The sequence below is a fragment of the Poromitra crassiceps genome, assembly GCF_964638095.1.
Source record: "Poromitra crassiceps genome assembly, chromosome: 18".
Taxonomy (NCBI): Eukaryota; Metazoa; Chordata; class Actinopteri; order Beryciformes; family Melamphaidae; genus Poromitra; species Poromitra crassiceps.
In genome coordinates, this window is record NC_139636.1 from 30599648 (window position 1) to 30624485 (window position 24838).

Below are 24838 nucleotides of genomic sequence, written 5' to 3' on the forward strand. Positions count from 1 at the left end.
GTCATGTAAAAAGTTATTTAGTAGTTTTGGTAATAGTTACCAAATTAAAGCTTATTGACATGAGTTATTTTGCTTGAGTGGATTAAGAAACACTCACTCACACACACACACACACACACACACACACACACACACACACACACACACACACACACACACACACCGGCGGAAACGCGCATTACAAAAATAAAATTAACGAACACTATATAAAATCATCTTTCTATCAACTAACACTATATAAAACCCTCTTTCTATGAACTAAAACTATATAAAACCATCTTTCTATGAACTAACACTATATAAAACCCTCTTTCTATGAACTAACACTATATAAAACCATCTATCTATGAACTAACACTATATAAAACCATCTATCTATGAACTAACACTATATAAAACCATCTTTCTATGAACTAACACTATATAAAACCATCTTTCTATGAACTAACACTATATAAAACCATCTATCTATGAACTAACACTATATAAAACCCTCTTTCTATGAACTAACACTATATAAAACCCTCTTTCTATGAACTAACACTATATAAAACCATCTATCTATGAACTAACACTATATAAAACCATCTTTCTATGAACTAACACTATATAAAACCATCTTTCTATGAACTAACACTATATAAAACCATCTATCTATGAACTAACACTATATAAAAAACCCTCTTTCTATGAACTAACACTATATAAAACCCTCTTTCTATGAACTAACACTATATAAAACCATCTATCTATGAACTAACACTATATAAAACCCTCTTTCTATGAACTAACACTATATAAAACCATCTATCTATGAACTAACACTATATAAAACCATCTTTCTATGAACTAACACTATATAAAACCATCTTTCTATGAACTAACACTATATAAAACCATCTATCTATGAACTAACACTATATAAAACCCTCTTTCTATGAACTAACACTATATAAAACCTTCTTTCTATGAACTAACACTATATAAAACCATCTATCTATGAACTAACACTATATAAAACCCTCTTTCTATGAACTAACACTATATAAAACCCTCTTTCTATGAACTAACACTATATAAAACCCTCTTTCTATGAACTAACACTATATAAAACCATCTATCTATGAACTAACACTATATAAAACCCTCTTTCTATGGGGGCAGAGCATTGGGAGTGGATCATAGGGGGGGTGATCATGCCAGTAATGCGTTCCTGGTGAGGCGAGGTTACTATGGTACATGTACACTCTACCCAGCCTGTTGGATGTGACCCTCACTGATCTGGGGTTCCTCCAGAAACTTATGTAACTCACTTTTCAAGGGGAGTTGCTTGTTGAATGGGCGTGAATGTGGCATGTGGGTTTGGACTTTGACAAACAGCGTTTCTGCAGTGTAGCATTTGGCAGTCAGATCTTGCTGAAATGTTGACAAAATCAATGCAAAAGTGAGGGGGCGGAGCTAAAGCCTTTCTCTACAAACTCACCAGATGTTTTCCCCTCCCATTTCTGGCTGCAGACCTGCAGCCCCCTCCCCCACCCCCCCCCACCCCGCACGTTACATAATTCTAATTCTTTTCCATTTCCAGACTATTTTACTTGATTGGTAGAAGCGTGGAAGTTGCAAATACACATTCTATTACAAGAAAAATGCATTTTTGCACTGATGCATTTTTGAACTGATTTAAAGCACAACAATAACAAATTTATGTTTTTGTCAAATCTTGAATAATATAATAATATAATAATATATTATTGAATATAATATTGAATATAATAAAATCTAACTCTAACCATGAACTAAACTATCAAATAATTCAGGCTATAAATTAATACTAACATGAACATCATTAGTAAATGACTAGGCTAGTTAACTGTATATTGTATACCCTTATTGTATTGTACAATGACTTCTTTATTTTCCCATAAATGTACTTGTATGACACAGTAGGCCTACAGTGATACTATAACGCCACCTTATGTTGAACTGCTGTACCACACTCAGGAAGTATGCCAACAGATTTCAGCACTGAGGCTAACATTTACACAACATTTGTTTCTCCTCATTGCAAGTGGCCCTGCCTGTGTGTGTGTGTGTGTCTGTCTGTCTGTGTGTGTGTGTGTGTGTGTGTGTGTGTGTGTGTGTGTGTGTGTGTGTGTGTGTGTGTGTGTGTGTGTGTGTGTGTGTGTGTGTGTGTGTGTGTGTGTGTGTGTGCTGTCCCTATGAGAAAAGTGACCTTTACAACTGGCTCCTCCCTCCCTGTGTGATGGCCCTCAGTCACTGAGTGTACAGATAAATACTAAATGGTGGTGAAGTCGCCTTTGTGCTTTGTCCAATTATTAACTACTAACCTGATAAGACAGAAGAGAGAGAGAGAGAGAGACGATAAGACAGAAGAGAGAGAGAGAGAGAGAGAGAGAGAGAAACGATAAGACAGGAGAGAGAGAGAGAGAGAGAGAGAGAGAGAGAGAGAGAGAGAGAGAACGATAAGACAGAAGAGAGATAGAGAGAGAGAGAGAGAAACGATAAGACAGGAGAGAGAGAGAGAGAGAGAGAGAGAGAGAGAGAAACGATAAGACAGGAGAGAGAGAGAGAGAGAGAGTGACAAAAGAAGATAAAGAAAAAGGAAGGAAGGAAGGGCCTTGACTAGAGAGTTTGCAGCTGGTTTGGGAGGAAAAGAGGAAGAGGAGAGGTGCGACAGAGTGTGTGTGTGTGTGTGTGTGTGTGTGTGTGTGTGTGTGTGTGTGTCACGTGTGTGTGTGTGTGTGTGTGTGTGTGTGTGTGTGTGTGTGTGTGTGTGTGTGTGTGTGTGCTGTCACAGGGCTGAAGGTCTCCTGCTTGTCGCGTGCCTGCTCAAACATGGAGGACACGCAGGTCGCCAGGACCATAGAGCTGAACGACGGCACACGAATGCCCACACTGGGTCTGGGCACATGGAAGGTATAGTATGCCCACACTGGGTCTGGGCACATGGAAGGTATAGTATGCCCACACTGGGTCTGGGCACATGGAAGGTATAGTATGCCCACACTGGGTCTGGGCACATGGAAGGTATAGTATGCCCACACTGGGTCTGGGCACATGGAAGGTATAGTATGCCCACACTGGGTCTGGGCACATGGAAGGTATAGTATGCCCACACTGGGTCTGGGCACATGGAAGGTAGCCGCAAAACACTTTGACTCTTTTCACCTGTTGAGTTTTCATGATTATAGCAGGGGGGACAGCAGGGCTGTTCTATGTTGTCACTGTGAGTCTATGTTGTCACTGTGAGTCTATGTTGTCACTGTGAGTCTATGTTGTCACTGTGAGTCTATGTTGTCACTGTGAGTCTATGTTGTCACTGTGAGTCTATGTTGTCACTGTGAGTCTATGTTGTCACTGTGAGTCTATGTTGTCACTGTGAGTCTATGTTGTCACTGTGAGTCTATGCGTGTCATCAAGAGCAACATGCCGTCCTATAGAGAGATTGTAGTGGGAACGACCACAGAAGTGGGTTTGGCAGGTGTCTTCGGACAGATTCCGTCACGGCGATAACGTCACAAAACCGTGCAAGACGCAGTCAGGAAAACTTGACAGGTGTGGAGTCGACAACAAAATGAAGGTAGAGTTCGAAAATGGGTTCAAATGGGTCCAAAACAAAGAAGTGTTAAAACGCCAGCGCGGTGCCCGGGTTCTCTGCCCGGGTTCTCTGCCCGGGTTCTCTGCGCCGTAAGGTTGACTTGGCCCTGCAGATCACAACCTTATTGACCATAAGGTTGTGTCTTGGTCAGAGAGAGCGAGTGGGATCATGTCAATACTGACATTTTCGAGGGGATTCTGGGCCAGAATATTTGACTGGTACTCTAAGGCCCTTCAGCCAGAGGCAGAACTCGCAATCTTCGGCTGCTCGGAGTCCTCTCTGAACTTTCCTACAGCTGTGCAACAGTCTCTGACACTGGGGACAACTGTTGCCAAAAAACAAATTCTGAAGGAATGGAAATCTCCCTCTCCACCCTCTTTCCAATTGTGGTTGACGGACATGACCTCTGTTATACGCATGGAGAGACTTAGGTTCCTGAGAACCAATGCACTTAGAAAGTTTGTGACTATCTGGGACCCGTTCTTGGTCTACCTCAACGAGGCTAGGGGTGACGGGTGACTCGCCCGGCTGGCTTCTCATAGACCCCTTGACTGAGATCCCAGGTATATCGTTTACAAGAACATAAGCACCTTAGGTGGCTGGCGGCACCACTTTGTAAAGTTGATTATATTGTTTTTTGTTTTGTTTTTCTTTCCCCTGTGTCTGAGCCTGTTTGTCTGTTTTGTCTTGTTTGTGTTCTATAAAAATTTAAAATATGAAAAAAAGAAGAAAAAAAAAAGAAGACATTTTCAAGGTCTCTTTTGAAATAAAAATGAAATCAATTCTAGAAAATGAATGATGATAATATGATGATAATAATATTGAGGTTTAAAAAATTATTTATTTCTACATGTTGCAGTCATCCCACCTGGCCCGTTCCTCAGTCCAGGGGGCGGTAGAGACGGCCATAGCGGCGGGCTACCGCCACATAGACATGGCTTACAGCTACCGCAACGAGGTGGACATCGGCAAGGCCCTCCGCTCCAAGATGGAGCAGGGCATCATCAGACGCCAGGACATGTTCATTGTCAGCAAGGTGAGTGAGGTGACCCTTCAAGGCCTCTTCAGATGAACTGTTATGACTCAAAGAACCCTCTGATCGGGTCAAACAAGAACTGACAACTCAGAATAAATAATCCCTCTCCCTATCTCTATCCTGGGCCTTTCCTAGTTGTGGTGCACCCATCACGCCCCAGAGGACATCCCTCTGTGCCTGGACAAGTCCCTGAGTGACCTCCAGCTGGACTACCTGGACCTCTACCTAGTGCATTTCCCTGTTGGTCTAAAGGTTGGGAATATGAGAACACATCAAGCTGTACATCACACTCCTCCATGTTCCTGATGGGTGGCTGCCTGCAGCTTCAATACAAAGATCACCACAAACACGACTTTTATTTAACCCTTAGCTGGCAGCTGGAGTACCAGCCCTAATGAGACACTTCATTACCACATGTTTTTTGAATGGGGTCTATTGGAACTGCAAAATAATCCAGCTGGAATCATGCATTGGACTCAAATTTGGTTCGAAATTCTGTCTCAGCAGCTTTTCAATTTTTGAGTATTTTACAAATCTCTCCCCAGAAAATGGGTGATGAGCTTTTCCCGAAGAAAGATGGAGAGATGCTGACTTCTGACGTGGACTATATCGACGTGTGGAGGGTAAGAACACATCTGTCCTTCATCTCTCTTGCCTCTTGCTTGCTCCTGTTGAAGATCTTTCAGTATGGTGGAGTGTGTTGTATGCTCCTGTTGAAGATCTTTCAGTATGGTGGAGTGTGTTGTATGCATGCTTTCAATGTGTTTGTCTTGGTGCAGGGGATGGAGGCCCTGCAGGCCTCAGGGAAGGTGAAGAGCATCGGCGTGTCCAACTTCAGCCTCCTCCAGCTGGAGAGACTTCTCGCTCTGTGCAGGGTCCCGCCTGCTGTCAATCAGGTAGGCTACTGCAGATTCATTCAGTTCAACGGCAACATTCTGAAAGTGACTCACCTCCAACACCATCCATGGTTAAAACTGTCTAGATCAGCATCCATGTATTCTCACCATCTGTATGGTTTTGCCTCACTCATCATAGGTGGAGCTGCATCCCTACCTGGTGCAAACGGAGCTGATAGACTTCTGCAAATCCAAGAACATCGCCCTCACCGCCTACAGCCCCTTCGGCTCGCCTGCAAGACCCCCGGAGCTGTGAGCCAGACACACAGCATCACTCTCTTAAACCACTGACTCACATTCACATTTTAAAACTGTTATTCTTTCTTTGCTGTCATTTACCTTCCCTGAAGCATGAGGCACTGCTGCTTATCACACGTTCACATCCATCTCTGCCATCAACTCGTGTATTTTGGGGTTTGTTTCCTGTCGTTGGTAGTTGGTTTATGTTCTCACTCCTACCAAAGCAACACCTGCATTTTCAGGCAGTATTGTCATTTGGTTCCAAAGGAGTTTTAATGTCACGGCGAGCCGAAGTACAGGAGTCAATGCTGGAGTTTGAGTAAAAGGCTCTAACTCTACCTGGTGAGAACATGCCCCTGGCCTAACATGGAGTATCCTCATACTGCACAGACTGCTCTCAGTTTGAGTTCAACTAAAGACAGTCTAATGAGATTCAGAGCATGTGTGGGGGGGGGGGGGGGGGGGTTCAGCATGATGTTGCTGGACTGGTTGGGAAAGGTTGGTGTTTTTTGAGGCAGCTTGAAGAAACATAAATCCTTAGTGAAAGAATATGAGCTAGACTAGCCTACTGGCTCATGTGAATTCACGCTCCCTGCTCTTTATATCTCCTGCCTGTCTAGTTTCAGAGGAGACACTGATCCACACAAGCTCCTGGAGGACCCAGTGATAGGAGATATCGCCAAGAAACACAGACGAAGCGCTGCACAGGTCAGAGCGTGTGTGTGTGTGTGTGTATGTGTGTGTGCGCGTGTGTGCAGGGCCGCCCATAAGGGGGGGGGGGGGGGGGGGGGGGGGGGGGGTAAAGGGGTAAGCTTCCAGGGGCATCGCCACTAGGGGGGGGCATTGGAGCCAGGCAAAAATATCTCCTATCCTGAAAATGCGGCAACTAATTTATTTTTTTGCAAGGAGTCGAACAAATACACAAAACACAGCAGCAGTAACAAGGCATGCTCGGGCAGGAGTGCTCCTGTGGAAAATAGTGCCATTCTGATGTAATCCCCCATCCGACCAGTGCAGTGAGAGGCAGCAATGTGCCGCAAGGCATCTAGTCTGCCGGAAAGCCAAAAGAAGAAGAAGAACAACAAGGCAGGCTTGGGGCGGACCATTTTGCTTGGGGCAGCAGCAGCTAGAGGGACCATTTATGGTGTAACACACAACACAGACAGGTGATAGCAACCAAAACAAGACCGGTGATGGCAAAATGCCAGGAGCAAAACAAAAGTCAGGATGCCAAAATCGCAAGGCAAAAAAAAAAGCAGGAGCAGGCAAGGGCTTTAGACCCAAATAATAATCTGTTAACAAACTTTTTTCAGTCAGCTCCGAAAGCTGCAGCGTTGATATGAGTAAAGCGCGTGCGGGGGAGGGGGGGGGGCATAGTGGCTGGACCCTTCCAGGGGCACTGCCATCTCTCTGGGCGGCCCTGCGTGTGTGTGTGTGTGTGTGTGTGTGTGTGTGTGTCTGTGTGTGTATGTATGTGTGTATGTGTGCGTGTGTTTGTGCAGCTGTGTCAGTAAAAGTGACTTCCTGCAGGTATTGCTGAGGTACCATGTGCAGCAGGGCATCTCAGTTATCCCCAAGAGCGACAGACCTGATCACATCCTGGAAAACACAAAGGTGAAAACTTTCTCTCTCTCTGTAGGTAGGTCAGGTCAGGTCAGGTCAGGTCAGGTCAGGTCAGGTCAGGTCAGGTCAGGTCAGAGGTCAGGTCAGGTCAGGTCAGAGGTCAGGTCAGGTCAGGTCAGAGGTCAGGTCAGGTCAGGTCAGGTCAGGTCAGTGGAATTCACCGCTCATCTGTGCTCCACACTAACACTTTATGGATCACATATTATGCTGAGTGATAGTAGGCTCCATGTGTTTGCAGAAGTAAAATGTATATGACTTCTATAGAAATAGGCTTTGCTGTATCCTTAGCTATACAAACATCTGTGTGTACTGTGATGAAGACAATGGTTCTGGTGCTTTGTGCAGATCTTTGACTTCAGACTGACTGAAGAAGACATGAGAGCACTGAGAGGACTGGACCGAGGATGGAAGGCCTGTGTCCTCGACCAGTAAGACAACACACATCCTTAGTTTACTGTGTAATGGACCTGCCAGGCGCTGCTACGTATATTCAAATTCATGTTTGATGACTTTCACAAGGGTTGGGAATGGGTTTTACGAGCCATATGGGGCCAGGGATGAGTGTCTTGAAACTCTAAAGATTGGGGAGTTTTGGTTGGAAATCAGAGTACAAGCTGGAGCCGGCTGCCGGTCTTGAAGTGGGCCACGAGCCGCGGTAAATAGCGATATATTCGTGGAATGCGAGTTAACGAACCAATTACATGTCTTTTGCATCTACATTAAATGAAGACATTAGTTCTTTTTTATGTTACATACTTATTGGCCAAGTATATTAACATTTATCGGCTAGCAAAGTCTGCCCATGTAGGCAGCCATGTTGCCTGCTTGGAATTGTCTTCTAGCCATGAAGATTGATTGACAGCTGTCATGTCATGATTGGCTGAAATGTGATCGTACTAGCTAAGCTAACGTACTGTTGTTCACTGTAGATTTCGTTATGAAGAAAGACAACATGGTTAACTTTTGATGTGAGAAAACCAAAGAAACTGGATTTTTTTATAAAAGAAAATTGGAGGGGGGGCATACATTGTTAAATAGGTAAATGGTAAATAGGTAAATAGGTAAATAGGTGCACTCAGTGTCTCTATAGACTTAACTCCTTTGTGGTTCTCTCCCTCAGAATCAAGTCTCATCCATACTACCCCTTTGAATGAGCCCGACAAAGGAGAGAAGAGATAGATGGATCTACCTTTCTACTGCAAACATCAGCCCGGACATTTTGAAATCTACTTATGGCGCAAACCTTATTGCACCGATGACTTGTTTACCTGAAAGTAGGCCCAATAACAATGAACTATGCAATGTGAAGATAATGATAAAAACCTGAAGGCAGCGTGAATGTAATAAATGTGACCAACAAATATAAGACGACTCATTTCTTTTTTGTTTTGCTGGACACAGAAGAGCTTAATTTTTCAAACACGTTTCCCTCTGAAAAATCATTAATGTCCCATCTTTTGTTTTAATGGCAAATCATTTATGATCACCCAAGTTATGACTTTGTAATAGAAAATGGACCAAAAATTCTTTTTTAAACATGCAAGCATGTCTTATAGTACAATACAATACACAATACAGAGCACATCAAAGTGTAGTTTCCATACAGATGTGTGTATGTGTAAAGTGAGCTTTGCTGGATGAGCCTTGAGGAAAAAATAAAATAAAAGCACGTTACAGATTGTCTGTTTGTGGATCAGCTTTTCACTCATCAAATGAGCAGAAATAGAATCACTTACATGAATGAATGCAGTTGTGTATGTCAGGGACTGTTGTTGGCAGTTGTTAAAATGTATGCTGTTGCTAGACAACGTCAACGAGAACCGCTTTGATCCTCAATTACTTCCTCAACCCTGGAGCCAAGAGGAGGATTTTAAAGCATATACAGTATATATATATATTGTTTTACAACCTGGACCTTATTTTATGTGAAACTAGTCACCCAGAACAGACATTTCTGAGATTGATGCAGTATTTAGCCAGAGTGCCCCGTGCAACGGCCTGGAACAGAGGGAACCCTGCATGTACGTCCTGTACAAAGCTTATTTTCTGCCACGCACCGGCTCATATCCTTATTCCTAGTATCAAAGTTCACAATCAACTTGAATGATACAATAAAACAAGATGAAGGTTTGGCATATGGCTCCATGACGACGCTCCTCCTGCGATGAGAGGAGGGTGTCGGCAATGCGTAGAATAGAAGTCCGCCCCCGTGGGGAATTCCTCTGGAGCCACGACGTTGGTGGTGGCAGGGGAGGAGGCGGGGCTAAAACAACGATCACGGGAACACGGAGTGACATCACCGTGAGCAGCAGAACCGGATAGTAAAGATATGTAAAGACATTGGTTCAGCAGCAAAGCGAGGGAAGGATAATGCCTTGGACGGATTGGCTCTTGATAGCGTGGGAGACTGTGATTGGATAGGAAAGAGTATGAATAAAACGGAACTGAATGAATACGGAGGAATGTGAAAGGATGGGGCGTAGCTAAGTAGTCTACATGATTCAAATGAAGTCTCAGACTTCACTACAGTATATGATAGAGACAGTACTGGAGTGTGTGTACAGTATATGATAGAGACAGTACTGGAGTGTGTGTACAGTATATGATAGAGACAGTACTGGAGTGTGTGTACAGTATATGATAGAGACAGTACTGGAGTGTGTGTACAGTATATGATAGAGACAGTACTGGAGTGTGTGTACAGTATATGATAGAGACAGTACTGGAGTGTGTGTACAGTATATGATAGAGACAGTACTGGAGTGTGTGTACAGTATATGATAGAGACAGTACTGGAGTGTGTGTACAGTATCTTTATTTACCTCCATCTGCCTGCTGATCCCAGACTGGGTCTGTGTGGGACCTGAGTTGCGTTGTTGCAGGAAAACTAGTGGAGCAGGCTGCCATGTTTGGCCTGGAGTAACCACAGCGTAGCTGAAGGATTTGGTCATTTATGGCAGAATATTTTCCTGATTTCGAGAATATGGAATGGATGATTCATTTGAAGTCGATGGTCAGCCGTGTTTATTTGAGCCGGAGTAACGCAGGATGTAGCATGTTTCCAGCTTAATGCTACATGGAGACAAAGTGAGGCGACAGACATGGAGAGAGGAGCAGCAGGTTGAGAGGAGCGGCTGAACCACAAGCTACTGCAAGGTCAAACAAGCGTTCATTTACTCTCTATTTTACAATAACAATCTGAGCCTGTGTCCATTGCAAAAATAAGCGTGTTTACTGGACGTACGTGCAGGCTGTCGAGGCAGGAGGGCATGTGAGAAAAGCAGCTGAAGCGATCTTAGTCAATACTGCACCAATTTCAAAACAATACACTCACATGACTTAGTTATACATAAACAAATATGAAAATATGGTCCAGGTTGAAAAATACCAAATTCTCCTTTAACTCTGTACTGTCATGTTCAAAGATCAACTGGTTGTGAACACTGTTAACACTATATGAAGTAGACACAATGTTAATGCGATATGAAGTAGACACAATGTTAACGCGATATGAAGTAGACACAATGTAAACGCGATATGAAGTAGACACAATGTTAACACGATATGAAGTAGACACAATGTTAACGCTATATGAAGTAGACACAATGTTAATGCTATATGAAGTAGACACAATGTTTCCTTATGTACTCTTTATCAGCAGAACACAGAACTGTGGTGATTGGCATTATTGCTCGTCATCTCCATTGTGTTGTGAAGCTGCAGGGCCTCCAAAATCTTCAGGTTATGAAGATAACCACGGTTCCATGAGTAATAGGAGTGAGGGGAGCCACTATGGGTAAGCATCTTGCGCGCCCTAAACAGAAGCCCTATATCACCACGCCAATATTTGATTGGACTGAGGAAGTCAAATCCCTCCACCTCGCAATACATGCGGGAGCAGAGAGGGAGAGACTTATCTTGATAAACCATTCTTCTTCTCCGCCTGGCAAGAAGGGCTGTCTGGTCAGTCACCTCACTCCTATTATTCATAGAGCCGGGGTTATATTCATAACCTAAAGTTCTATTTCATAATATTTCTGAGGTGACTCACTATGGCAGTGATACTCAACTTGCGGCCCGTGGGCCACATGCGGCCCGCGGGCGCCCTCTGTGTGGCCCGCGATGGAATTGCAAAACATTTTTTTTTTTTTACAGTGCACCTGAATGCAACATGCAAGATACCCGCTGAATAAGTGTCCAAATGTTCATGTCATTCTGGCCAATAGCCTACTCCACTTCTGTTCTGTTATAGCATTTCAGTCTGGAATATGGAATATCTTTCAATAATCTATGATTTAGCTGCTAAATTGTCAAATACCGCCGTCTGCTTGCTACCCAGGCACTTATGTATGTACTTAACCTAACTAACTTAACCTAACTAACTATCCGGTGTGCACAACATTGTCAGACTAAACTCCGGCTGATACCCCAAAAACCTACAATCCGCTACAGAAAAATGTATATTGTTTGTTCATTAACTGGCCCCTGGCCTTCTATCATTTCACGAAAGTGGCCCCCGGGCAAAGGGCCTGGAGTGGACCCATCCCTGCACTATGGGTCTCATCTTCTTCTTCTTCCCAGGAGAGGGCGGTGGTGGCGAGGGGCTCAGGGTGCAGACGCATGCAGAGGCCCCGGCGATGCGTTTGGGCAGGTCGGGCCCTTTGGTCCACTGGCCCTTGTCGGGGTCGTACACCTGGGTGTCTCTGGAGAACACCATCCTCTCCCAGCTGTAGCCCCCCAGCACGTAGATCCTGCCCGCCCAGACCCCCACCCCCGCCTCGCTGTTGGGGAGCAGCAGGGGCGTCACCCGGGTCCACTGCTCGGCGTGCGGGTCGAACGACTCCACCTGCAGGATGTCGAAGCGGTCGAGCGTGTCCGCGCTGTCGTCGCTGCCCCCGATGGCGTAGATGAGGTGGCCCAGGGAGGCCATGCAGTGCCAGCCCCTCGACTGGGACATGGCACGGCGCTCCACCCAGGCGTCGTCGTGTCCAGACAGGTCATAGCTCAGGACGTCCCGGCGGTACGGACCGATCTGATAGTCGTGACCGCCGGAGATGTAGACCACACCGTGGTGGACCGTCCCAGCGTGGCCATAAGTAAACCTAAGTTAAGACACAGCCACATTTAACACTTTTTAACAGCTTAGTTTTTTTAGCAATACCTGCAAGTTATTTGAAGACCAATTTAAATACCTTACTTCCTTGACAGGGCGTGGAAATAAATCTGTGGTGGTTTTATTGGTTGCAATTTTTATTTGACGCATAGTGGTGCAGAATGGGGTCCCCATTAAAGAGACTCTGTTTTCCAGACAGTCAAAGTAATGGTAGTTCATTTCATGGGGACTTTAACAAACAAACGCTGGCAAAAACAATTTTCTGATTGAACAGTTAATTTTATACAAATTCCAAGTTGCAAGATGACAGGGAGTCCAATTGTGTTCATTACAGTCATCGATACAATGAAAACAAAACGTGTTTGTCATATTATTGTGTTACATCAATCAACGATAAGTGTTGGAAAATGGACATTTTGCTGTATGCAGGGTTTCGTGCAGCTTTTTAAAAACCCCTTTTAGATTGGCCCAAAACCCCAGTAACATCACAACCGATTGGCTTTTTCTTCAGTGTAAAAGTTACAGGCGTTAGTTTGAAAGAGAACACTTTTTCCAGGGCCAACACGCTGACACAAAATAATACATATAAATACAACATCTGTGACTCCAGTCAAACCTAGTAGCCTACAGTAAGTATTCAATATAGAGAGTGAAGGAGAGCGAGAGAGAGAGAGAGAGCGAGAGAGAGAGAGAGAGAGAGAGAGAGAGAGAGAGAGAGAGAGAGAGAGAGAGAAAGAACAAGGAGAGAATGAAGAGAGAAGACTGAGACTTGGATGTTATCGGCGAGACATGGTGATGCAATTTACAATATAAACAACATGTGCTAAGAATGAATGAATGAAAACAAGTTGGTATGATCCATCTACAGTGACACTATGCATAAGTTACATGTTTCCTTCTGTTCAGGCTTTATGGATATAATTAGATATTGCAAATATTAGAGCCCGACCGATATATCGGTTCGCCGATATTATCGGCCGATATTGGCCGATTACCGATATATTGTATCGGCCGATATGGTGCGCCGATATTGCCGATTTTTTTTTTTTTAGTTATAGACAGCATGTTGTGTATATTTGATATTTTTTCTTAACCATTTGTTCCATTGTGTTTTTATATTTCTAGTTATTTATAATTATTAAATTCCCAGTTAAGTTTACTGTTTCATTGCATTGAGTTTATTAATAAGCTGTAAAATATCCTGCCTACATCACATATTTCAATTCATGTCAACTCATATCTTTGTCAAGTGTTTGATTTTTGAGGGTTGCTGATGTGGTGCCTCCTCTGGTCGTTAAGGGCGCCTGTTCGGAGGGAGGGGAATTCGTTGGAATAGCGTGATCCTCCCACGTGCTATGTCCTAAGCTTCCCCTGTCAGGTGAAAAGATCCATCATACATACATCCACCATCCATCCCCCTGTGGATGTAGAGATGCTCCTGGAGAAGATCTAACATTTCTGATGCCCATTGACCTCCTATTGAGAGATCCCTCATGAAGATGCTGCTCGCCATTCTGTCATCTGGCAGGTCCGGCATTCTATTCCACAGGTTTATTGATCGTACACCTGACTTCACACGGTATCCATCCCATGTCACCATTAACAGCAGTTATAGGAGCAAATTTATGGACTATTTATGAAATTTATGAAATATCTGATTGCCCTATTGTGCACGCTTACACTTTTGTTAAAGTATCTGAACCCCCCAAACTCCAGAGGAGTAGTCCAGGATAGGACAGACACATGACTGGTGTAACTGGGTATATGTGGCCTAGCCCATATTTCTTAGGATCTTAGTTTTCCCAATGATACCACCTAAAGCTCTACTCGCTGAACACTGATGAGAGAATGACACGTGTTCATCAAAGAAAAGTCCAAAGTGTTTATACTTGTATTGTGAATTTGTTTGTTATTACCAAGGCAGAATTGATATTCACTTCTTCTCCTAACAGGCTTTCAAAACTCCATAACCTCTGTCTTTTTTGGATTAATAGAAAGGGGCCATCTCTTACACCTTGATAATAATAATATCAGTGCTTCCCAGAGGCTGAAATCCAACTTTCTCAATGGTTAATGAACACTCCGCCCACGCAGAGCAGCACACAACACTGACCCAGACAGACCCAGACAGCAGGAGAGGATTGGCAAACGCAAGCCAGAATATCCGATGCCCACCAGCAGCAAATCAAGACCAGCAAGAAGCTGCAACCAGCAGTGCACGCAGGGGCCAGCGCTGCTGGTTGCAGCTAAAAAATATTATTCTGCCAAACAAAATTCCCTGGCCTTCACTGTTTTATTGAAGGAAATTATTTTTGAGGTGTGACTACATCAGAAAATATTAGCCTCAGAGTCAGTGATGTGCTTGAAATGTTTAATTTCACAAAAGGCTAATTATCTCAGCTTCTAGAAAAAAACGGCTGTTTTTGGTTAAATCAAGCTATCTTCTCCGGCTGATAACTAAAGAACGGAAAATGATATCAATAAACCTGTTTTTGCTGATGATAGAAGAGAGTCTCATCGTTCTTTTTGCGTGTTCGGTGTTTACATAGTAATATCACACAATATTCTGTGGGCCTCGAGAAATCACTGAAAACGCTCTGAAACTCTGGCACTGGGAGCGTCCGTTCTCCAAAAGTGGCTGGCACTCAATGAGTTAATATTCATTTGAGTAATGCTTTACAGCCACACTATCACTCCATATGTAATCTTAACATCACAACGAGTATTGATACAAGGTTTGCTGCTTCGTTCGTTGAAATACCTTTTTCTCCTCCAACGTGCATCAATAGGCTATTAAAGCTGTGTTCACACCGAGATATTTATTTTTTCGCTCTGTCGCTCAAGTCAACCCTTTGGAATCGCTCTGTCGCTCTGTTTAAATCGCTCATCAACAGGCACACGAAATGACGGACATGTGGGGGATATAACGTTACGCAATGTCATGCTGTTTGTCCACTACGAGCCACCGTCATTGTTTACAAGCTAAGCCTATCAGCGTGCTCCTAACGCGAGCTGCATACCGGTAGTACAGACTTCACTTCATGTCAGCTGTCAGCCTGTCAATGCGGTTTGTTGCCACACAATAAACCAGCGGTTTGTTCCAAGCCAGAGTGATCCTTCACTCGCTCTCACACGGCAGCCAATCAGCATTGAACAGCGAGCGACTGATGCCAGCGTATTTTCGCTCGAGTTGGAATATTTCATCTTGAGCGACGAGCGTATTTTCTCCCTATCGCTCTGTCTCTGCCGCTCGGACGCCCAGCGATTATTCTCCCAGGCGAATATACGCTCAATCGCTCGTTTGCATTGACTTTGTATGTAAACTCGACGCCAGCGACAAACTTTAATAGGTCGGTGTGAACGCACCTTTACTTAAGTTTTATTTAAACTACATTATTTTGAAAGTTTTAACTGGACGTTTCCATTTTGTTTTGGCTGGCCTGACGCTGTGAGCAAACTGCTCAGGGAGTAGGGAGGGAGACGAGTGCTCCGCTCCGGGGGAGCAACTGAACGGGTTGAGATGCGATGTGAAAGTTTAAGAGCCGATCAGCCCATGCTGCTTTCCTGGGTTAAAAAAAAAAAACGGTTATAAGCTACTTTTGATGTAAAAAGTTATGAGAGTCAAATTCAAGAACTTTTCAAGGACTTTCAGAGCACTGAGAGCAGATGGTCACCGTCATGACGCGGAGCCGAACAGCAAAATGCTCCTTTTGATTTGGGAGCCCATGTCAGTGAATCTAACTCCTAAATATAAATATGAATATGACCGACGGGATCGTTCCATTTCTGGTTGACATGAGTGACGGTGTGTCGATGAAACACCAGATTATGATGAAAATCAAGCACTTTTCAAGGAGCGTATTCAAATTCAAGCCTATTCCTAACCTTGAAAACATCATGGTTAAATTCAAGAATTTTCCAAACTTTCAAGACTTTGTACGAACCCTGTGCATGAACATGTGGTTGAGTTCCTGTGTGTTCCTACCTGGGCAGCCCTGCTATGTAAGACCAGCAGTCCTCAGCAGGGCAGTACACCTCTGCGGAGGATAAAGCGCCGGTGTCGTTCCTCCCGCCCACGGCGATCAGGCGCTCCCCCACCGCGCCCAGGTAGAAGTCCACACGCCGCTGGTTCAGTGAAGCACCCTGGAAGGCAAGGCAGCACATCACATCACATCACATCAGATCAGATCACATCACATCAGATCACATCACATCAGATCACATCACATCACATCACATCACATCACATCACATCACATCAGATCAGATCACATCACATCACATCACATCACATCAGATCACATCACATCACATCAGATCACATCACATCACATCACATCACATCACACCAGCAATGCTCTTACTGTTAAACAAACATGATTCATTAAGAAAGGAGAAGTGAAAAATGATGATAGAATACATAATTGTAGCTGTAACTGTAGCGGTAGATTCCTTGCCTACCAACACGAGGGTCGCAGGTTCGCGCCCCCCCCATGTTACCTCCGGCTTGGTCGGGCGTCCATACAGGCACGACTGGCTGTGTCTGCGGGTGGGAAGCCGGATTAACCCATTGATACCTGATGCAGCATTTGCATGTATATCCCTCATTTGTGTGTGTATCCCTTTAAGACCGTGAACCGCGTTGACGCGGTTCGCGGTCTTAAAGGGATACACACACAAATGCTGCATCAGGCATCAATGGATTAAGGGTATGTGTACTGGTCGCTGCACTAGTCTAGCACTTCCTGTGGTCGGTCGGGGCGGAAGGGAACTGGTGGGAATAGCGTGATCCTCTCACGTGCTACGTCCTGCCGGTGAAGCTCCCCGCTGTCAGGTGAAAAGAAGAGGCTGGCAACTGCGCATGTGTCAAGAGGAAGCATGGCGCTAGTCTACGGCTCTGCCCAGATCAGCAGAGAGGGTGGAGCAGCGACCGTGGCAGCAGGAGTAAACTGGCCAAGTAAAATTGGGGAGAAAAATGGGGCAGAAACGCGGAGGGTTTCAACAACAAACTGTGGGATCATCTCATCATGGAGATCCTAAATGATCTTCATGGACTATTTGGTCACTTTCCATGTACATATTTTCCTCCATCTAAAGTTAAACTCAACAGCTGATAATGTACTGTACTTCAAATCTGCACATATCTACACCTACTGTATACATTAAATATATTTGAGAAAGCAAATAGCACTATTTCATTACGTAGATCTACACTTTACTTTCTGTACATGCATCGGATTTCTGTATTTTCTTCATATTCACATACTCTGTCTCCATTATGTATTGCACATATTGTGATATTTTCATGATGTTTCTTATGTTTATATTCTGTTTTTTCTGTGCTGTACCTTTTCACTATTCTCCTGCTACGACTCCCCATGCAGCTAAAGGAGGATTACCGTTCATTTTAACGATTTTCCTGGTGCAACCCCGGTACGGTACCTTGGTCCACTGGTTGTGGCGCGGGTCGTATCGGTACAGCAGGTTACAGGCGGCGTCTCCACCGTTGTCCCGGGACGAGCTGCCCCCGGCAGTGTAGATGAAGCCCCCCAGCACGGCCAGGCAGTGGTGGCTCCGCTGGGCAGGGAGCTGGGTCTCCACCTCCCCCCATCTTCCTGCTTCACCGTCCAGCCAGCACACGGTGGCGCTCAGCTCCTCGCCAAACTCAGACACCTTTAGAATTAAAGATAAGGGACAGAATTATGCAAAAAGTCAAGAGGATGATTACTGTTTAAGTGGTGCAGCGTCTATAAGGCCATGTTCAGACTAGGAGGCCAAATCTGATTTGTGAACTTTCGTGACCTATTAATGACTTTATCCAGATTGGTTTTATGAGTCTGGACGCTCCAAGTCTGATTTGTGTCACTTGTCCCAAACCACATATGGAGGTAGTTTCCAATCTGCTTCAAATGTGCTTTTGACTGATGTGTCTTCAGTGCGGACACGCAGATCCACCAAATCTGATTTGAACGTCACTCGCAACTCATCAAATGCTTCTGCGCAGGAAAACCACGTCACCAACGTACGTATTTACTGACGCCCACGACGTTACCATAGAAACCCATGCAGATAGGCTGTTTAGGTCTGGACACACAGATCCGACTTGAGAATCAGATTTGTGGCAGTGCGGACACACTCCCAAATCAGATTTGGGAAACCAATCAAGATAATGATGATTAATGACTTTATCAGCAAATCGGATTTGCCTGTAATGAGAACATGGCCTAAGTGACAATGTGTGCTTGTGGGGTGTCTTTGTAGGGGAGACGTGTGCACAGTTTGCAACGAGAACGAGATTTAGCCTAGGCCCCGCCCCTGGCTCCAAGGTCTGACTGCACAGACACAGCAGGCGTAGAGAGAGAGAGCGCCTTGAGGACGATAGCGTTTCAAAGCCAGTAAGGCATGCATGCACACACATTCACACACGCGTTAGCACGCACGCAGTTTAAGAAATATCTGGAACGCTACGAGTGAGAGTGGAGACAGAAGGCACCGCAGCTCCAAGCTGGTGTGAAACACACAACACACACACACACACACACACACACACGGGCACGAGCACGCCGCACGGACGGTTCAGACATGCACAAAACCGTTACTTCAACAGCTGGGTGTGACTTTTATAGTCACAGTAACCTCCAGTCAATCCCCAAGTAAAACGTTTATAGACCAATTAAGGTTAAAGAGAAACTGAACCCCAAACCCAAATCGATGGTGAAATCTGACACCTACTGGTGAAATGCACTGACTGAACTGGCTATCTGCTATTGGCTGGTCTTTGGTGTGTGGTGATGTCACCACCTGTTACCCTATAGAAGGGTAAGGATCACCTTGGACTAAAGATCAGCCAATAGCAGACGGACAGCTCAGTACCCTGCTTTTCACCGCAGATTTGGGTATGGGGTCTAGTTGCTCTCAAAAATACTTCCTCAACTGACTTCATGATATCTCCAAAGGTAAAGCTAACATCATCGTCATGGTGATCCACCCATCACCCGACAGTACCTCCCCTCCGACCAGCAGCAACTGCTCCACTCCCCCCCTCAGTGTGGTGCGTCCGGTCTGCAGCAGCGGTTGGGCACTGGGCCTGGCATGGTAGGCCAGCGCCTCCTCCACCAGGGCCTCTGGACCCGCCTCCTCCGGCAGCAGGGCCCTCACGGCGGGCAGCACCCGGCCAGACAGCTCCTCCAGCGGCATCAGAGGGAAGCGGATGTGGGAGAGGAGCTGGCAGGCGTGCGCCGGGCGCTCAGGACACTGGCTCAGCCACTGGAGGGCGGCCTGGAGCAAGGCCTGCTCACTGTCGTGCTGAACCTGATGGTACGAGAAGAGATCGGACATTATTTACTGTCTTACGCCCCCCATCCATTTCTCACTTCTCCCCTAACCACCCATTAAAACTTTCAATAATGTCTTCTATTTCCTATTTAATATTATTAATTATATTATAGTAATACTAATGATAATATAATAATAAAAGAAACCAGAACAACCAAGTCACTCACTGGCATCTATGACGCGCTCATCACAGCATTGACCACATTCACACAGGAAGCCTCGCTTGCAAGACTGGCATGACAACATGGAAGAACGTTTGAAGACAGCAACTGACAAGGAACACAACAAGCCACTGTATAACAGCTCTTAACTGACACAGAACGCAAGCCACTGTATAACAGCTCTTAACTGACACAGAATGCAAGCCACTGTATAACAGCTCTTAACTGACACAGAACGCAAGCCACTGTATAACAACTCTTAACTGACACAGAACACAAGCCACTGTATAACAACTGACAAGGAACACAAGCCACTGTATAACAACTGACAAGGAACACAAGCCACTGCATAACAACTCCTAACTGACACAGAATGCAAGCCACTGTATAACAGCTCTTAACTGACACAGAACACAAGCCACTGTATAACAACTCTTAACTGACTGAGAGATGGTTACCTGGCTCACTCTGAGAAGAGAGATGGTTACCTGGCTCACTCTGAGAAGAGAGATGGTTACCTGGCTCACTCTGAGAAGAGAGATGGTTACCTGGTTCACTCTGAGAAGAGAGATGGTTACCTGGCTCACTCTGAGAAGAGAGATGGTTACCTGGTTCACTCTGAGAAGAGAGATGGTTACCTGGCTCACTCTGAGAAGAGAGATGGTTACCTGGTTCACTCTGAGAAGAGAGATGGTTACCTGGTTCACTCTGAGAAGAGAGATGGTTACCTGGCTCACTCTGAGAAGAGAGATGGTTACCTGGTTCACTCTGAGAAGAGAGATGGTTACCTGGCTCACTCTGAGAAGAGAGATGGTTACCTGGTTCACTCTGAGAAGAGAGATGGTTACCTGGCTCACTCTGAGAAGAGAGATGGTTACCTGGTTCACTCTGAGAAGAGAGATGGTTACCTGGTTCACTCTGAGAAGAGAGATGGTTACCTGGTTCACTCTGAGGAGAGAGATGGTTACCTGGCTCACTCTGAGAAGAGAGATGGTTACCTGGCTCACTCTGAGAAGAGAGATGATTACCTGGCTCACTCTGAGAAGAGAGATGATTACCTGGTTCACTCTGAGAAGAGAGATGGTTACCTGGTTCACTCTGAGAAGAGAGATGATTACCTGGTTCACTCTGAGAAGAGAGATGGTTACCTGGCTCACTCTGAGAAGAGAGATGATTACCTGGTTCACTCTGAGAAGAGAGATGGTTACCTGGGCTCACTCTGAGAAGAGAGATGGTTACCTGGTTCACTCTGAGAAGAGAGATGGTTACCTGGTTCACTCTGAGAAGAGAGATGGTTGGTTACCTGGTTCACTCTGAGGAGAGAGATGATTACCTGGCCGCTGGAGAGGTAGGAGGTGAGCTTTTTTAAGGGGATGTCGTGAAGGAAGTCCGGGGTAAAGGAGAGCGTGGAGAAGCGCTGGAGGATGAAGCGGTCGATGAAGGTGTCCAGACGCTCCAGACTGTAGAGCAGAGCCAGCTCCTGCAGGTACAGGTAGTTGTCCTCGCTCACCTCTCTCTCCAGGTACTGGCAGCAGAAATCCACCACGCGCCCCACCTCAAGTCAGTCAGTCAACAGAACATATTTTTGAATATCGTTTTCAGAACATAACATTCACAGTTAATGACAGGAAAGATTATGGAAAAGAACGATATCGCAATTAGGGATGCATTGATATTTTCCATTTGAAGGTATAACTACCACGATATAATATCAAGCAACCACGGTTATCGTACGGTAAAGCCCAACTCAAGCTTTGTCTTTTGTCTTCAACTTTGTGTTTATGGAGCAGGTTTCAGCAGACAAACACACCTTCCAGTTGTTACATTTTTCATTTTTTGAGTTCTTCCAAATAAAAATCCATAATTACAATCCGTGTAGATTTCTTTGACTGAATGTCCTCGTTTTACAACCTTTTCCCAAGCCCATCAAACATCCTTACTCCACTCTCTCAACATCGACCCCCTCAGCTAACCAACCTGCACGCCATCTTCCAACAGCCGCCATCCCGGGCCCTCACATCGCTCGACACTTTTGAAACTGTCTCTCGACAGATGTAACGTCATAACGTCAGAAGCGACAGAAAAAAAGTGTCGCCTGCGTGGAGAATGTCGTTATGTTGGGGTGCTCACTCAGCAGACAGTACCTAATAGACAGTTTCTTTACCTGCAGCAGGTGGGCAGCCTCCAGCACATAGTCGATGTTTCCTCCGTCCAATGGCAGCTCTCCGCTGTACAGGAAGTCCACCACAGCCTTCAGACCGATGTAGGACGTCCCAACCAACTCCACCTAGAGACAGGAAGGGAACATGTGTGTTGATGCATGATCATCTCTGTCATGTCTGTATGATATAGCCAACAGAACACCTGTCACCAGACAGTCAGCTACTTTCATGGATTTATTTTTTTATAATTTACAGAGAGGCAGAGAGACAGACCGGGTTCTCCCTCTGACCCCGATCTACAATTCCATAACGTTTCAAAACTTTCAATGTCAGAGAGCTTCCATGAGCTCACAACAATGTTCTTCCTCTCCTGCTTTGTTCATGTTGTCTCTAAAGAAATAGGGGTTGGAGAGGTTGGATCTTATGTGTTGGAGTCAATGACAATGGCTGAGGTTGCCATGTGTATTACTGAATATCATCATTGTTTTCCACCACCAGCTGAGTCAATAGACCTTATTCGCTAACCCCGGACAGCGCCATATCGTTGACATACCATCCTGCAGCTGACAACTATAGTAACGGCCTTATTGTCGTTTCTGTTCCATTACAAAATAGCGATAGTGACGACAGCAATAAAAACCCCAGAGTTGTTGTTTGTATGCTGCCGTTAATGCCTGTAATAATAAACAAAAGAAAAAACGAGGTGAACAGACTTTGCTGTGAGGAGCTGCCAGAAAGTTTCACCTGTCTCTCCCAACTATCCACACATCTCCTGTGCTGACGTATCCTGAATCTCGCTCCCTTCACGTCTGTGGACGGTAGAGATAGAAACAAACCACGGGGACTTTATTGCAGTCATTACTACAGCCATGTGTAACGCAGGTCACCATCCGAACACAACAGGAACGATACAGGTAACGCTAACGGCGGCTAGCTTCGTATAAACGCTGCTCTCACATAGGCTGTCACTTAAGAGCTGCAGCGCTGTGTCGGGAACATGGCTGCGGTGGGCGTGCCCGTACGTGAGTGACGTCAATCGAATAAGGTCTATAGTCCACACACACACACACACACACACACACACACACACACACACACACACACACACCTCGGCTTGGCGCTCCTCCCTCATGCCCAGGGTGAACATGGCGTGGAAGTAGGGGCTGGAGACAGCCAGCAGGGCGCGATGTGCGGGCAGCCGCTGCTCGTCTGCCAGCAGCACCACGTCACACAGCTGGCCCTGCTGACGCTGCTCGTCCAGACCCTGCAGCAGCGCCGCAGCCTGCTGCTCCACCCAGCAGAACACCTGTAGGCGGGGTCAGATCAGTTCATGTGCTTAGCATGACGACCTATACATAAGTACCAAGATAAATCCATTAGAAATTCTGTTAAAAACCCAGGAAGAGGTGTGAGGTGCAGCAAGCATGAGGGCAAAAGGATGTTTTTTTAAGCCTTTTTTTTGCGGTTGCATTTATATCACTAGAGTTCTGGCATGTCTTCAGTCTTCACTGTTAGTTACACCTGTTAGGTTTAGGGTTGATTGTGAAAAGTCTGATACAATCATGAGACAGAATCTAGTCTTAGATCTAACTGACCTGGGATGATTCACTAATCCTCTGTGGCCGAGACACACGGCTCGGCTTGCCGTTGTCCATTCTGTCCTCTCAAGTTGGCATCATCTAAGGACACACACACACACGCACGCACGCACGCACACGCACACACACACACACACACACACACACAATATTTGTGAGGATATTTCCTTTGAATACATTCATTCTCTTATGCCTGAATCTTCTCCACTATAGTGCCTTTTAAACATGAACTCTGGATCATGTCGGGCTAGAGAGAACAGGATATTTTCAGGTTTTGCCTTTCTAAACATGAGGGGTCTTTGTTAAGAAACAACTGGATATGAGCCGTTTTTTCTGCCAGTGGGCGGCCGGGGGGGGGGGGGGTATCGAAAACAAGAAATGTGATAGGAAACAGCTTTAGCTATGAGGCAGTCAAAATAGTGGTTGCACCGTCGTCAATCACTGTGGGTGATTTATTTTACAAGTGGCAACTACGGTAGTCATATCTGACTAGTTTTAAATGTATTTCTCCCCACAAAAGTTTGATAGCCTATCAGTCCGTCAGCTCCTATCCTCTCCGCAGTGTGGACGCATGCCTGATTTTAACCCTGCTTTAACGTTAGCCTAACCCAGTGGTTCTCAAAACTTTTTGACATCGAGGACGCCTAAACTGACACAAACGGACCCCCATTTAATATGATTTTGTCCCAGGGTCCCTCATCTGATATGATTTTTGCTTTGAGAAGTTTGATTACAGAAAGTGTCTGAAACCCATGACCAAAATACTCTGTCCCGTTACTTATGGATAGAATTATATTACAGTCAAAATAAATGACTCCCCTTTTTGCTGGGGACCCCCTGGATCACCCTCAAGGACCCCTGGGGGTCCCCGGACATACTTATACATACCACTGACCTCATTCCAGCATTAACCCTAACCCAACCCAAGTCACAACCCCAAACTAATCTTACTGTAACTAAAAAGTCAATTCTAACGTAATTCTTAACCCTAAAGTGCTAACCCTAAACTAGCCCTTTGGAGAAGTGAGAACCAGACGAAATGTCGACTTTCCTTG

The 24838-nt window shown here is 45.2% G+C and overlaps 2 protein-coding genes across 3 annotated transcripts in view; one reads left to right on the top strand and one right to left on the bottom strand.

Moving 5' to 3' along the window:
• The first annotated feature begins 2747 nt into the window (after positions 1–2747).
• On the top strand, positions 2748–10117 carry LOC310792625 (aldo-keto reductase family 1 member B1). Of its 2 annotated transcripts, XM_083654342.1 has the most exons (10): positions 2748–2937; positions 4479–4655; positions 4791–4907; positions 5201–5278; positions 5435–5551; positions 5691–5803; positions 6412–6499; positions 7322–7405; positions 7760–7842; positions 8535–10117. In XM_083654342.1, the coding sequence occupies exons 1-10, from the start codon at positions 2857–2859 to the stop codon at positions 8566–8568; spliced, it is 972 nt and encodes a 323-aa protein (XP_083510468.1). In that variant the 5' UTR covers positions 2748–2856; the 3' UTR covers positions 8569–10117. The 2 variants fall into 2 exon arrangements, with proteins under 2 accessions (XP_083510468.1, XP_083510469.1); XM_083654343.1 differs by lacking the exon at positions 7322–7405.
• Positions 10118–10125: 8 nt separating this feature from the next.
• klhl36 (kelch-like family member 36) overlaps positions 10126–24838 on the bottom strand; it is a 15006-nt gene continuing 293 nt past the window's right edge. The window contains exons 2-9 of the mRNA XM_083654341.1: positions 23781–23864; positions 23294–23491; positions 22188–22310; positions 21357–21578; positions 19533–19838; positions 17970–18200; positions 16513–16670; positions 10126–12516 (exon numbers count right to left, since the gene is read on the bottom strand). Of these exons, the coding sequence (XP_083510467.1) occupies positions 11916–12516; positions 16513–16670; positions 17970–18200; positions 19533–19838; positions 21357–21578; positions 22188–22310; positions 23294–23491; positions 23781–23840 (1899 nt within the window). The 5' untranslated portion in view covers positions 23841–23864 and the 3' untranslated portion in view covers positions 10126–11915. The remainder of the gene's footprint in view (positions 12517–16512; positions 16671–17969; positions 18201–19532; positions 19839–21356; positions 21579–22187; positions 22311–23293; positions 23492–23780; positions 23865–24838) is intronic.